General features: G+C 48.3%; 1 protein-coding gene across 8 annotated transcripts in view; it reads right to left on the bottom strand.

Moving 5' to 3' along the window:
• The window catches only part of PALD1 (phosphatase domain containing paladin 1), an 84,318-nt gene that overhangs the window by 11,586 nt on the left and 56,307 nt on the right, over nt 1-16,425 (bottom strand). For all 8 annotated transcript variants that reach the window (XM_068547742.1, XM_068547749.1, XM_068547744.1 and 5 more), the window contains one exon: nt 9,738-9,878. In XM_068547742.1, coding sequence (XP_068403843.1) covers nt 9,738-9,878 — 141 coding nt within the window. The remainder of the gene's footprint in view (nt 1-9,737; nt 9,879-16,425) is intronic.

The following is a 16,425-nucleotide window of genomic DNA, read 5'->3' as shown; positions in this document are numbered from 1 at the left end:
TCACGGGCTGCAGCCCCCAGAGACCAGGCAGCCTGAGACAGGCCTCGACAAAGACTGCTATACCGGGCAAGGTCTGTCTCCACGGAAAATGTGTGTGCAGGTTTGGTCCCATGCCCTTCTACAGCCATGACCCGAGTGTGGGATGTCTTCTTGTCCTCTGGGCTCGTTCCCCTCCTCAGGCGGGGAATACAAGGGCAAGGACCATGGCTTCCAGGCCTTATGCTTTCCCCCAGTGGGGCTGGAGATGGGCAAGGGAGGTGAAACTGCCCCCTCTTCCTTGGGCGGCAGTGTGGCACAGTGGAGAGGGCCTGATCTGGGAGTCGGGGGCTGGAGTCGGGCTCTCCTCCTGCCATCATCTACCAGCTGTGTGTCCTCGGACAAGCCCAGGGCCTCCCTTCCTCAAATGGAGGTAATGTTACAAGCTGCCTTGGTCAGGCACAGGCACACAGGGAAGACTGAGCCAGACTGTGGATGTGAAAATGTACAGTCAGCCTGGCGTGGACACCTCCCAGGCTGGTTCTGAGCTGCCCAAGGACACGTGGGGCCTGGGTCCCCCGGCCTCCAGCAATGGCCTCCAGCAACTCCCAGCCTCCCCTCATGAGCCCCTCCATCTGCCCTCTCCCGGCCCACCCCCACCCAGTCACCCCCAGCCCCTCATCACAGACTCCAGTGCCATCCGAGTCTGGAGGAACATTAGGGCTTACTGAGTACCTCCCCTCGGCTTTAGAGAAGCATCTCCCAAACCTCCCCTGGGGACAGGTAAATCCAAGGGAAAAGCAAGCACCGGCCCTGCCTTCCTGCCCTCACTGCATCTCGGGGAAGTCTCTTTCTGGAAGTAAGCAATTAATTAATGCAGAGGGAATGAGAGAGCCGGCGTATCACCATTTTGCAAACGCCCAAAGAAACAAGGAATCCAGGGGATGAGCACCAGCAGCTGCCAGGTCACAGTAGAGACCACAGGACCTTCCAGGCCCCCGTGGCAGCACACAGCACCACCGGCGACTGTGCCGGCCAAAAGCCAAGCCAAATCTGATCAAGCCTCTGCTCTACCCATTTACAGGAAGCACAGGAACTGCAACACGGGCTCAACTAAACCCACAGGTGCAATCAGCAAGATCCAGACTGTGGGACGCCCGGGAAGATAAGCCGGTTACCTCATCACATTCACTTCAGGGGAGGTAAGGAGGGGAAATGTTCTAGATTCATTGAGACTTAAGGGCCTCATGAGCCAAATGCCACCTGTGGATCTTGTTTGGGTCCTGCTCCAACTGCAGAAATACGTCGTGAGATCAGTAAGTAAATCTAACACTGACTAGGTATTGGAGGATGAGAAATCATTTTTTTTGGCCACGCCGCAGCTTGCGGGATCTTAGTTGCCCAACCAGGGATCGAACCCGTGACCCCTGCAGTGGAAGCACAGCGTCTTAACCCCTGGACCACCAGGGAAGTCCCTATGATGGTCTTTTTTTAAAAGATCCCTTCTTTGATGGATATGCTGAAATATTTATAGAGGAAGTAATATGAGGTCTAGGACTTGTTTCAAAATAATCCAGTTGGGGTAGTGGGTGGCAATGGGAGGGCTTCAGATGAAATAAGACTGGCCCTGATTCCTGAAGCTGGGAGGTGGGCACACAAGGGTGTGTGAAATTATTCTCCCTACTTTGAATTGTTCTGTTTGAAATTTTCCAAAATAATTTGAAAAAATATGTTCCTATTTTTCAACTCAGTCAATAATCCTACTTCTAAGAATCAGCCTACAGAAACAAGCCACATGGATGAAAGAGCAGCACGCGCTGTGAGGCTCATGGTACCATCACCTGCCCAGAGAACAACAGGAAGTAATCTCATGGGCCACCTCCACAGGAAGAGCAGGTGATGCTGGAGTACATCCACTCAACCAGGTATTATGCCGACATTCCATAGGATGATGTAGAGGCTCTTCAACAGACAGGCTAAAGTGTCCACGAGCTCAAACTATTTATTAATGAGCCACTCCTCATTCTACTAGAATATAAGCTCAGTGAAGCTTCACTCACTGTCCCGTCCCCAGACACAGGACAGGCGCTCAGTAAGCATGTGCTGCCTGAGCACATGTTTAAATGCAAGAAGGTCACCCAGGTGAATAAGCAGGACAGCTTGTGTACACACCGCGATCACCCCTGTGAGAGGAAGTGAGTGCACACGCACAAAGACCAGAAAGAGAAGGCAAAACTGAAACCAGCCCTGGGAGGCTGGGTAATGGTCTAATACCATTTCCAAAACCACAGACAAGCTACAAACAGTCCTCATCGCTGAAGTGTGACTTCGCCGTGCAGACGGAGACTTACACACACTCTGAGCCCTCCTTTCTGCTCCACGACAGAGCAGCAACCTCCACATTCTCCTGTTCTTCTCCACCAAGGGCCCTGAAATAGTTTTACTGCTGGCAGAAGTGCACTCGCCAAGTTCCAGGAGCCGTTTTCTTAATTGCTTGTGATTAAGGTGTAAGCTGACTGCTGGACCTGGCAGGGCCAGGGAAGGGAAATGCACTGTTTGTGGGATTTGGGGTGCAGGGCAGGGAGCTGAGGAGCACGTGCTGCTGAGAGTCTCAGAATCCCAAGGCTGTGGGATCCTGGGAGGAAACCTTCTGAGAGGCAGAATGTGGACAGGACCTGGAATGTTCCCAGGCAAATGGAGCCCATGTAGGCGATACACCCCCAACCTGAGCCTGGGCTCAGGTCCATTTCCATTCAGAGGTCCTGGGTGTCCAACCAGGCGAACGAGAGTCACCTGCACACGCAGCACCTGGCCTGCTCTGAGCAGACAACTGCAGGCTCCACCGGAGAGCACCCGGGGGCTTCCAGCTTGAAACCAGAGGGCAGGGGTCTAAATAAACAGCCTGGTACCAGGGGTGAGACATGGCTGCCAACTTCCAGAGGAGTCAGTCCCTCAGAGGGAAAGGGTAGAGGAAGCAGCTGCCTCTGGAGCCTCAGCAAGCCCACCACAGCCCACCAGGGCAACACTGACTGAGACCTGGGGTCAAGGGCATCGTGGTCAGGGGAGGGGCTCGGGGCTGGGAGTAAGGATCTTTGCCTCTCATCCCTGATCTGCCATCAACTCACGTGGGGCCCTGGGCAGTCCGCTCTCCTGCTCCTCTGTAAACAGAGAGGTCACATGCTCTCTAAGTCCCCTTGGCACTAAAATCTGAGAGTCTGTTCAGGGGGTTTGAAGCTAGGAAGAACATCACAGGACACTGTGCCCTACAATGATCCTTGGGGGCCTCCCATTTTCGAGCATTTACTGTGTCCTTCCCACACACAGCCCTGCCAGGAAGCAGCATTAGTCCAGCCTGTAGGCAGGGGGACAAAGGTAGTCAGAGAGGATGAAGATGGTCCTGTAGGAACCCAGCTCCTTCCAGCTCCCACATCCTCGTTCCTTCCGTCAGTCAACCCCGGACAATCTAACCTGCTTCCTTCCCATCCGCACGGGGATTGACGGTCATAATTAAGTCCCTTCCAGGGTCCACACACACACACCTAGCTGGCCAGATGCCCCCCTCAAATCTGGAGGCAGCTGGGACCGCTCAGATCACCCTGACCTCAGGCAGGACAGGGGCTCTGGGTCCAGTCAGGCCGGGGCGAGTGCGGGGTGACCCTGAAGGAGGCATTCGGCCTTTCTGACTAAAGTAAACAGTGGCCTCATCGCAATTCCCAAATCTAGGTCTATGACCAGTCTCAGAACTCCACAGGAATTTAGAAATATAAATCTTTTCAAGGACTGTCCTCTATTCTGAGAACACCCACCCTACTTTTCTGGTACTAAAATATCCTTTCTTTTCTAAAATGCCAACCATGTTAGACGGTAGTTGGGTTTTTTCATTTTTGCTTCTTTACTTCCTTCCTTCCTTTAAAATGAACACATTTAACAAGGTTACATATTGGCAACCCTTGAAAGATCCTTCCCTTTGTTAACACTGGTCTGTGAAACCTGGGCTAGGAATAAGGTCTTTGGATTCTTTCTTTGTTCTCTAACAGCACTTCCAGGCGTCAATGATTAGACGACCTCTGAGATTAGTGTCCTTATAAGAAGAAATACCAGAGAGCCCCTTCCCTCCCTTCCCTTCTCTCCATACACACAAAACACACACACACACACACACACACACACACACACACACACACACAGAGGCCATGTGAGGACACAGTGAGAAGGCGGCTGTATATAAGCCAGGATGAGAGCCCTCACTAGAAACTCAATCAGCCAGAACTTTGATCTTGGACTTGCCAGCCTCCAGAACTGTGAGAAAATAAATTTCTGTTGGTTAAGCCATGCAGTCTGTGGTAGTCTGGTATGCCAGCCCAAGCTGACTAACACACTTGTGATACCCTCTCTCCCTCCCTAGGTTTCTGTCTCCCCATGACAGGGCAACATTGTATGAGGCCAATATTACCCGGATGCCAAACCAAACACATCATAAGAAAAGAACTCTACAGATCAATAGCTTTTATGAATTTGATGCAAAAATCCTCCACAAACCAAATGCAGCAATATATAAAGGAGATCATACACCATGACCAAGTAGGATTTATCCCAGGGATGCAAGCTTGGTTTAATATCCAAAAATTAATTCCAACAATATACTATACCAATAGAATAAAGGGCAAAAACCACAGAATCATCTCAATGGATAGAGAAAAAGCATTTGACAATATTTAACATCTCTTCATTAAAAAACACACTCAATAAACCAAGAATGGAAGAGAACTTCCTCAAAGGATATCTGTGACAAACCCACAGCTGATATCATGCTTAACGGTGAGAGACTGAAAGGTTTCCTCTTAAGACCAGGAACAAGACAAAGATGTCTGCTCTTGCCACTTCTAGTCGACATTGTACAGGAAGATTTTGCCAGGGCAATCAGACAAGAAAATCAAATAAAAGGCATGCATATTGGAAAGAAAAAAATAAAATATCTCTATTTGCAGATGACATGATCTTGTATATAGAAAATTCTAAGGAATTCACTAAAAAAATAAAAAGTATTAGAACTAATAAACGAGTTCTATAAGGTTGCAAGATAGAAGATCCATATACCAATATCAGTTGTATTTCTACAGCAGCAATGAACAAAGTAAAAAAATAAAACTAAGACATCGATTCCATAGCATAAAATAATTAGCATAAATAATTAGCATAAATAATTCCACTTTATTCCACAGCATAAAAATAATAAAATACTTAGGAGTAAATTTAACAAAGGAAGTACAAAACTTACACTCTGGAAACTACAAAACATCACGTAAGAAATTAAAGAAGACCGATACAAATGGAAAGATACCCTATTTTTTCATGGATCAGAAGAGTGACTATTGTTAAGATGGCAATCCCCAGGACCTCCCTGGTGGCAGAGTGGTTAAGAACCCTCCTGCCAATGCAGGGGACACGGGTTCGAGCCCTGTTCCGGGAAGATCCCACATGCTGCGGAGCAACTAAGCCCATGCGCCACAACTACTGAGCCTGAGCTCTAGAGCCCACAAGCCACAACTACTGAAGCCCGCATGCTTAGAGCCCGTGCTCCGCCACAAGAGAAGCCACTGCAATGAGAAGCCCGCACACCGCAGCGAGGAGTGGCCCCCGCTCGCCGCAACTAGAGAAAGCACTTGTGCAGCAACGAAGACCCAATGCAGCCAAAAATTAATAATTAATTAAATTAAAAAAAAAAAAAAGATGGCAATCCCCAAACTGATTCCCTGCCTCTTCACAGCTGACTCTGACAGCAAGAGCACCCCGCACACTCCCCCTCCCTCTTGGATCTGCTTGACCGCCACTCAGGGACCTTAGGGACCCCCATCCACTCCACTCTCTGCCAGAGCACCCAGACACGACCTCCTAGAGGGGCAGAGAGACACACAGTCTCCCATGCAGGGAGCGAGGACTCCAGGCCCCCTTTCACCCACAAAAGTTCTCAGTGACCAGCTAAGAAGCCACAGAATCATCTGGGCTACAGCTATAATGGATGGCTAAAATCAAAAAGGACAATCACCAGGGACTTCCCTGGCGGTCCAGTGGTTAGGACTCTGTACTTTCACTGCTGAGGGCATGGGTTCAATCCCTGGTCAGGGACCTAAGATCCCACAAGCCACGCAGCCTGGCCAAAAAAATAAATAAAATTTTTAAAAAAATTTTTTAAAAAGGACAATCACCAGGGTTAGCAAGGATGTGGAGAAATTAGAATCTTCACACACTGCTGATGGGAATATAAAATGGTGCAGCCACTTTGGAAAACAGTCTGGCAGTTCCCCTAAAGATTAAACCTAAAGTTATAATATGACCCAGCAATTCCACTCCTGTGTATATTGAAAACATGTCCACACAAATACTTATACATGAATGCTCATAGCAGCTTTATATTCATAATAGTGAGAAAACGGAAACAACCCAATGTCTGTCAACTGATGAAGAGATAAACAAAATGTGATATATCCACACAACAGAATAGTATTCAGTCATAAAAAGGAGTGAAATACTGATACATGCTACAATGTGGATAAACCTCAAAAATACTATGCTAAGTAAAAGAAGCCAGTCACAAAGGTCCAAATATTGTATAATTCCATTTATATGAAATGTCCAGAATAGGCAAATCCCCAGAGACCGAAAGTAGCTTGGCGGTTGCCTAGGGCTTGGAGAGGGGGACATGGGGAACGACTACTAATGCGTACAAGAGGTTTCTTTTTGGGATGATGAAAATGTTCTAAAGTTGATTGTGGTAACGATGGTTACACAACTCTGTGAATATACTAAAAACCATTGCCTTGCACACTTTAAATAAGTGGCTTGTGTGGTGTGTGAGTTACATCTCAATAAAGCTGTTATAAAAAGGAGAGAGCAAGAGGGCAAGACACTACAGTGGCAGAACCCACAGTGCGGTCCCCGCCCAGGAGCGTCAGCGTCATCTAGGAGCTTGCTAGACACCCAGACCTACAGAATCAAAAGTCTGGGGGTGGGCCCAGCAATATGCATTTTAACAAGTCCTCCAGGTGATCCTGAACCTCACTGAAGTTGGGGACCCCTGCTTAGAGTACGTGGTACTTAACCTTGACTGTACTTTGGAATCACCTAAGTTACTTTAAGAAAAGCTCCATGCCCTGGCCCCCATAGCAGACCAACTAAATCAGACTCTGGGGATGGAGCTCAGCCATGGGCCTGTTTTAAAGCTCCGAGGTGAATCTATTGCACAGCCAGGGTGAGAAGAACTGGATTAGAGGGTGTCTCAGGCCCCCCTCCTCTTCAGCTCTTTTGAGAGTTTGACCCCAGCTCGCTGGTGCCACCTGGTGGCCAAATTGGGGAATGAATCTACATCTTGCTTCTGCCCCGGACTCTTTTTTTTTTTTAATTTATTTATTTATCTATATATTTATTTATTTATTTATTTATTTATGGCTGTGTTGGGTCTTCGTTGCTGCACACGGGCTTTCTCTAGTTGCGGAGAGCAGGGGCTACTCTTCATTGTGGTGCGCGGGCTTCTCATTGCGGTGGCTTCTCTTGTTGTGGCTCGCGGGCTCTAGAGCGCAGGCTCAGTAGTCATGGCACACGGGCTTAGTTGCTCCGCGGCATGTGGGATCTTCCCAGACCAGAGATCGAACCCGTGTCCCCTCCACTGGCAGGCAGATTCTTAACCACTGCGCCACCAGGGAAGCCCTGCCCCGGACTCTTATCCCTCCATCACCAACACCAGGAAGCCCAGGAATGGAGCTCAGGGATTCCCCTCCTCCCACTGCAGAGGTTGGCACCATCCTAGCCTTTGGAACGGAGATGAGGGGGCTGGCCTGGCGGGGAGGGGGGCGAGAGTCCTCTGCTGGGTCTGCTTCCATTAAAACACCCCACACCCCAAAGGCAGCCAGAGCATCTACTGCTGAACATAGCCCCAACAACACCACCCTTCTCTCCCACTGCCAACAGAGTAGAGCCAACTCACCCACCCAGCCTCATCTCTGACAACTTCCAACACAACTGTGTTCTCTAGCACCTTCACTGCTTCTGAACTCGCTTTGCACCTTTCAGCCTCCTGGCCTTTGCCCAGGAGCTCCCTCCCGCCTGAAGTGCCTTCGCCTGGCTCTCATTACTTCGGGATTGTTCAAGGCCAGCTCTGTGGGACCTCTCCTCTCTTCCCAAGGCTCACGTCCCCTTGATGCTCCCTGCTGCACCCTCAGTGTGCCCCACAATGAACATCCATGGCTGCAGAGCTCAGAGGAGGGGAGGGCCTATCACCTTTGGGGGGGGAGCGGTCCCTGAACTGCCTAAAGGCAGTGAAGCGCTAGCAGGGCCGGAAGGAAGGGGCTGTGGAGAGGGGTACTCTCACAGAGTGTGGTCAGTGTGGGGAGAGGGCCTATGGTGCTCTGAGGCAGGGCTAGGCATCCTTTTTCAACTACTCGGGCCTCCAGCTACAGAGAGAAATGGAAGCGTCAGTTCTCCGCCCTCTCGGGGTGTCCTGAAAGGAGGAGCTCAGGCTCTCAGTTCACTGCTGCCACCTGGTGGCAGTATACGAAACCATCATGAGTGAGACCCACAGGCAACTCCAAAGGGGATATACAATGGAGCTGCTGGCCCTGGGGAAAATGAGCCCATCTTCCAAAGCTCAGCAAAGGCCATTTTCTGAAACTCCTTAACCCCTTTCCCCACCCCAAATTTGGCAGCCCTTCCAAGTGACCTCTGACCTTGGGCATAGTCTGACCCCAGATGGCCTGCCTCTAGCCCAACACACTTTTTCCCAACCATGGTCTGATCGGTGACCCTAAGCAAAGGTTGGCCTGGATCAGCCATTCACAACATGTGCCAGGTGCAGGCTGTGCATGGGGCTGGCTTGGAGCTGCCCCTTCTCTGCAGGGGCCACAGGCAGAAGCTGACCTTGGGGACCGCTGGCCCACAGCAGACAGCACAAGGTCGGCACCCAGAGGGGTACTCCCTCACTTCAGGCTCAGTCTTCTCGGCTCCCCCCACAGCTGCTCCCTCCCACTCCAGCACCCTCTTCTTCTCCAGCAGCCAAGCAAGTTCACTGGGCCAGAGGAGAACAGAAGAACAGGTCAGCGTGCTCCACACAGAGGCCAGAGGCCACAGAGTCTGATGCCCAGAGCGGCCCGGCGGGTTACATGGCCGCACCAGCTTGGCCACATGTGACAGAGCACGGGGAACCACAGCCGACTGGAGGGCACATTTTTTCTGGATAGGCTAAAAATCTGAGTGTTTATATGAAATCTGGACTTCTTTAGAAAACTTCTGATTTGTATGATTGAATGCCCAGTCCCTCCGGCAGCATCAGCTGTGAAAACACTGAACGGCTTCCCCGCCGGATATTAAACAGCCACTCTCCAGGACCCATCTACCAACCTGCGTCTTGCCCAGGACCCCCAGGGTCCCCGTGGCCCAGAAACCAGAGGGTGAATGCCTGGCACCACAGGGATCTAGGACAGGGTGCTCCCTCTGACTGCTCACATCCTTGACGGGTCCCAGAGCCACAGTGGCTGCTAAATACCCCGTACCTCACCCCCGCACACACCCCACCGAGCGCTCTAGAACGCAGCCGGGACGAGCCGGGGCTGGCCGTATTTCCATGTCAGGGATCCCCTCCGCTCCCAGAAGGTGAAGAAGTGACCGAGAGCCCCTGCAGGTCCCGTGGGGCCCCCAGCCCTCACGCCCACGGTGGCCGCCTCCTGGGCTGTGCACGTGGGGACGGCACCCGGGCCGGGGCCGGGGCTCACCTGGCGGTAGGTGCAGATGATGATCTCCCGCAGGTGGTAGTGCATGGGCGTCATGGTCTCACTGACCGTGTCCAGCGCCGCGTCCACCTCCTTCTTCACGTGGTGCCCATCAGGCAGCAGCTGCACCACCTTCATCACCACCTGGGACCAGAGGAGGGGGATGAGCAGACAGAAGACGAAGGTGGGGGGGCCCTCCAGCCCCGGCAACAGGTTCACCCACACCAAGGGCTGCACTGGCCTCAAGGCCCGGGCCCTGACCACTCCTTGGTTCTCAGATGGGGGCAGGGAACAAGGGCGTTCCTCCGTATCTCTGAGGCCAGGGCTCCCGAGGTGCTTATTTTTTAAGCAGCAGGAACCTTGCTTCAAACGAAGCCTTATCCAGGACTCTAACCCGTAAAACAGATAGCTGTCATGTAACCGGGGCTGGCGGGGCGAGGGGCGGGTATAGGACAGGCCTGAGCTGGGGCCTCGCTGGCTCTCCCTCCACCCAGCAGCAGCCCCCAGGCACTTCGGAAACACCCAGCTCTGGGGAACGCAGTGTGGACACCGCTCATCTGAAGTAAGCCCCCCTTTACTCGGGGAAACTGAGGCCCGTTAAGATCACTCTGCAGGGCAGGGCTCCTCCCCGCAGTCACCCTCCCGACCACGCCCCTGTGGACCCCCCTCCGGATGTGCCTACCCTGCAACCCCTGCGCCAGCACCAACCCAGGCCCCAAGCACCTCCCACCCCCACTGCAGCAGCCCCTCCTTCTCCTCCTCGCTGGTTGCCAGAGAGGCCATAGGAAAGTATAAGTGTGAGCACGTCCTGTTTGTGCAATTCCCGGGCTTCAGTCTCTTCCTGGCTCCCTTGCACTCAACATAAAAACCGAAAGCTTCCCCACGTCTACAAGGTCTCCCAGTGCCTGACCCCACCTGCCTCCCAGCCTCCCTCATAACCCCCTCCAGGGCTCCAACACCTTCCTGGGGCCCCCTCAGTCACCCCAACAGCCCGCACGGTCCTTTCAGAGCCCCGAAGTCGACTTCCACCTACTCATCCATCCCATCCATCCGTGTGTCCACCTGTTCACATCCACTCCCCACCAGACAAGAAGCTCCCTAATCCCCAAGAGCAATAGCTTTTCCACCTAGGAGGCACCCCGTGGACAATGCTAAATGAACGAAAGACCAAAACCCTACCCAGCTCAGCTCTTCTCTCAATCTGACCCATCTCCATGACTGGGCCCTAGCGGGATCGTGGCAGGGAGGGCGCTCCCTCACCCCTGCGTTTCTCAGAAGGAACTGGCCCAGGGCTGGCACACCGGCAGGGGTGGAGCTACGGTCCAGTGGGAGAAGAGGACCCATCACCTGGGAGGACCCTCGGCTAATCCGGCTCAGGCCACACCCGGATCCCAAGCCCTGGGTCGGACATGGACATCTCGCTTGAGAGGAGTATGGACCACAGGCAGGTCCCCAGGATGGCCCAGGGGCAGTTCCCCAGGCAGAGGGCTACAGCTTTTTCAAATGCAATAAACCAAACTCCTAGCCCCTCCCCCTAAATTGCTCCTCCCCTTGAATTCTTCATCTCCTTGGCTGTCACAAGTGCCAGCCAGAAACCTGAGGTCATCCTGGGTGTCTTCCCTCTTTGCCTCACAACCAACGGCCCCCAAGACCAGCCAATGGTGACTGGGCTCCTGTTCACTGGGCGGCCCCTGCCTCACTCAGGCCCCAGGCTCTCCTCTCCACACCCTCCTCCACACACTGGCCTCCAGAATGAGAATCTGATCACGACCTCCCCTACATCTCTGCTGGCCCCAAGGTTAAGGTCAAACACAGTGTGGTCTTCCAGGGTCCTCACAGTCGGGGCCCCCACCTCAGCCCTGCCTCCTTCCATTCTGGCCAGCTGCAGCCTTCCAGAGGTCCTGCCCCTTCCACACTCCCTCCTTTCCATGTTTGATCCCCTCTGCACACTACCCCTCCCCCCAGCCCCAGCAGACTCACTCATCTTTCTAAAATACACTCAAATGTCACCTCCTCCACGAAGCCCTCTTGGGCTCCCCCAGCTGCACCTTCAGCGCTCGGAACTGATGTCTATTTCAGCACTCTTCACAGTCTATTGAATGTTCCCCACTGGTCTGTGGGCTCAATAGGCCTGATTAATTACAAAAGAAGCTGGTCTAGACATGACGATGTCTTGGGGTGGGTAAGGATGTGGGTACAGGGGCATCCTTGGGTCACATGATGTAACTTTAGAACACAGATTCAGAGGTCAACTACCTGGCTTGTGCCCTGACCCCATCACCTCTCTGAAGTGGTTCTAGGGTGATGAGCTTGGCTCCCAGAACCTCAGTTTCCTCATCTATCAACTGGGAGTAGTAAGGGCACCTAACCCGTGGGGGCTGTGAAGGGTGAAGAAGGGAGCACACACAGAGCTCCTGGCACAGGACTGGGTGTGAGTAGAGAGAGTTCCAACTATCACATCTGAAGGACCGACATGTAGACTTGGAAATAAACCCTCGTGTATACGGTCAAATGATTTTTGCCAAACCATTCGATGGGGAAAGGACATTCTCTTCAACAAATGGTGCTGGGAAAACTGGATATCCACATGCAAAAGAATGAACTTGGACCCTTACCTTATACCATATACAAAAATTAATTCAGACAGAAAGATAGACAAGATCAAAAGGCAGAGGGCTGCGTACCAGATGAAGGAACAAGATAAAACCCCAGAAAAACAACTAAAGGAAGTGGAAATAGGCAATCTTCCAGAGAAAGAATTCAGAATAATGATAGTGAAGATGATCCAGGACCTCGGAAAAAGAACGGAGGCAAAGATCAAGAAGATGCAAGAAATGTTTAACAAAGACCTAGAAGGATTAAAGAACAAACACCTGGAAGAATTAAAGAACAAACAAACAGAGATGAAAATACAATAACTGAAATGAAAAATACACTAGAAGGAATCAACAGCAGAATAACTGAGGCAGAAGAATGGACAAGTTACCTGGAAGACAGAATGGTGGAATTCACTGCCATGGAACAGAATAAAGAAAAAAGAATGAAAAGAAATGAAGACAGCCTAAGAGACCTCTGAGACAACATTAAGCGCAACAACATTCACATTATAGGGGTCCCAGAAGGAGAAGAGAGAGAGAAAGGACCCGAGAAAATATTTGAAGAGATTATAGTCAAAAACGTCCCTAACATGGGAAAGGAAATAGCCATCCAAGTCCACAAATAGCCACCCAAGTCCACGAGAGTCCCAGGCAGGATAAACCCAAGGAGACACTGAGACACACAGTAATCAAACTAACAAAAATTAAAGACAAAGAAAAATTATTGAAAGGAGCAAGGGAAAAAAGACAAACAACATACAAGGGAACTCCCATAAGGTTAACAGCTGATTTCTCAGCAGAAACTCTGCAAGCCAGAAGGGAGTGGCATGACACATTTAAAGTGATGAAAGGGAAGAACCTACAACCAAGATTACTCTACCCAGCAGGGATCTCATTCAGATTCGATGGAGAAATCAAAAGCTTTACAGACAAGCAAAAGCTAAGAGAATTCAGCACCACCAAACCAGCTCTACAACAAATGCTAAAGAAATTTCTCTAAGTGGGAAACACAGAGAAGAAAAGGACCTACAAAAACAAACCCAAAACAATTAAGAAAATGGTAACAGGAACATACATAGCAATAATTACCTTAAACGTGAATGGGTTAAATGTCCAACCAAAAGACACAGGCTCGCTGAATGGATACAAAAACATGACACATATATATGCTGTCTACAAGAGACCCACTTCAGACCTAGGGACACATACAGACTGAAAGTGAGAGGATGGAAAAAGATATTCCATGCAAATGGAAATCAAAAGAAAGCTGGAGTAGCAACACTCATATCAGATAAAAGACATTAAAATAAAGAACATTACAAGAGGCAAGGAAGGACACTACATAATGATCAAGGGATCAATCCAAGAAGAAGATATAACAATTATAAATATATATGTACCCAACATAGGAGCACCTCAATATATAAGGCAACTGCTAACAGCTATAAAAGAGGAAATAGACAGTAACACAATAATAGTGGGGGACGTTAACACCTCACTTACACCAATGGACAGATCATCCAAAATGAAAATAAATAAGGAAACAGAAGCTTTAAATGACACAATAGACCAGATAGATTTAATTGATATTTATAGGACATTCCATCCAAAAACAGCAGATTACACTTTCTTCTCAAGTGCACACGGAACATTCTCCAGGATAGATCACATCTTGGGTCACAAATCAAGCCTCAGTAAATTTAAGAAAATTGAAATCATATCAAGCATCTTTTCTGACCACAATGCTATGAGATTAGAAATCAATTACAGGGAAAAAAACGTAAAAAACACAAACACATGGAGGCTAAACAATACATTACTAAATAGGATCACTGAAGAAATCAAACAGGAAATCAAAAAATACCTAGAGACAAATGACAATGAAAACATGATGATCCAAAACCTATGGGATGCAGCAAAAGCAGTTCTAAGAGGGAACAAGAAACAAGAAACAAGAAAAATCTCAAATAAACAATCTAACCTTACACCTAAAGGAACTAGAGAAAGAAGAACAAATAAAACTCAAAGTTAGTAGAAGGAAAGAAATCATAAAGATCAGAGCAGAAATAAATGAAATAGAAACAAAGAAAACAATAGCAAAGATCAATAAAACTAAAAGCTGGTTCTTTGAGAAGATAAACAAAATTGATAAACCATTAGCCAGACTCATCAGGAAAAGGAGGGAGAGGACTCAAATCAATAAAATTAGAAATGAAATAGGAGAAGTTACAACAGACACCACAGAAATACAAAGCATCCTAAGAGACTACTACAAGTGACTCTATGTCAACAAAACGGACAACCTGGAAGAAATGGACAAATTCTTAGAAAAGCACAACCTTCCGAGACTGAACCAGGAAGAGATAGAAAATATAAACAGGCCAATCACAAACACTGAAATTGAAACTGTGATTAAAAATCTTCCAACAAACAAAAGCCCAGGACCAGATAGCTTCACAGGCGAATTCTGTCAAACATTTAGAGAAGTGCTAACACCCATCCTTCTCAAACTCTTCCAAAAAACTGCAGAGAAAGGAACACTCCCAAACCCATTCTATGAGGCCACCATCACCCTGATACCAAAATCAGACAAAGATACTACAAAAAAAGAAAATTACAGACCAATATCACTGATGAATATAGATGCAAAAATCCTCAACAAAATACTAGCAAACAGAATCCAACAACATATTAAAAGGATCATACACCACGATCAAGTGGGATTTATCCCAGGGATGCAAGGATTCTTCAATATATGCAAATCAATCAATGTGATACACCATATTAACAAACTGAAGAATAAAAACCATATGATCATCTCAGTAGATGCAAAAAAAGCTTCTGACAAAATTCAACACCCATTTATGATAAAAGCTCTCTAGAAAGTGGGCATAGAGGGAACCTACCTCAACATAATAAAGGCCATATATGACAAACCCACAGCAAACATCATTCTCAATGGTGAAAAACTGAAAGCATCTCCTATAAGATCAGGAACAAGACAAGGATGTCCACTCTCGCCACTATTATTCAACATAGTTTTAGAAATCCTAGCCATGGCAATCAGAGAAGAAAAAGAAATAAAAGGAAGACAAATTGGAAAAGAAGAAGTAAAACTGTCACTGTTTGCAGATGACATGATACTATACATAGAGAATCCTAAAGATGCCACCAGAAAACTACTAGAGCTAATCAATTAATTTGGTAAGGTTGCAGGATACAAAATTAATGCACAGAAATCTCTTGCATTCCTATACACTAATGATGAAAAATCTGAGAAATTAAGGAGACACTCCCATATACCACTGCAACAAAAGGAATAAAATACCTAGGAATAAACCTACCTAAGGAGACAAAAGACCTGTATACAGAAAACTATAAGAAACTGATGAAAGAAATTAAAGATGATACAAACAGAGGGAGAGATATACCATGTTTTTGGATTGGAAGAGTCAATACTGTGAAAATGACTATACTACCCAAAGCAATCTACAGATTCAATGCAATCCCTATCAAATTACCAATGGCATTTTTTACAGAACAAGAACAAAAAAATCTTAAAATCTGTATGGAGACACAAAAGACCCCAAATAGCCAAAGCAGTCTTGAGGGAAAAAAACAGAGCTGGAGGAATCAGACTCCCTGACTTCAGACTATACTACAAAGCTACAGTAATCAAGACAATATGGTATGGCACAAGAACAGAACTATAGATCAATGGAACGGGATAGAAAGCCCAGAGATAAACCCATGCACCTATGGCCAACTAATCTATGACAAAGGAGGCAAGGATATACAATGGAGAAAAGACAGTCTGTTCAATAACTGGTGCTGGGAAAACTGGACAGCTACATGTAAAAGAATGAAATTAGAACACTCCCTAACACCATACACAAAAATAAACTCAAAATGGACCTAAATATAAGACTGGACAGTATAAAAGTCTTAGAGGAAAACATAGGAAGAACACTCTGTGACATAAATCACAGCAAGATCTTTTTTGATCCACTTCCTAGAGTAATGGAAATAAAAACAAAAATAAACAAATGGGACCTAATGAAACTTAAAAGCTTTTGCAAAGCAAAGGAAACTGC

The sequence above is a fragment of the Eschrichtius robustus genome, chromosome 7 (genome assembly GCF_028021215.1).
Source record: "Eschrichtius robustus isolate mEscRob2 chromosome 7, mEscRob2.pri, whole genome shotgun sequence".
In the NCBI taxonomy this organism is placed as follows: domain Eukaryota; kingdom Metazoa; phylum Chordata; class Mammalia; order Artiodactyla; family Eschrichtiidae; genus Eschrichtius; species Eschrichtius robustus.
The sequence above is the reverse complement of the archived record's forward strand: the minus strand, read 5'-3'. Positions and strand labels throughout refer to the sequence as shown.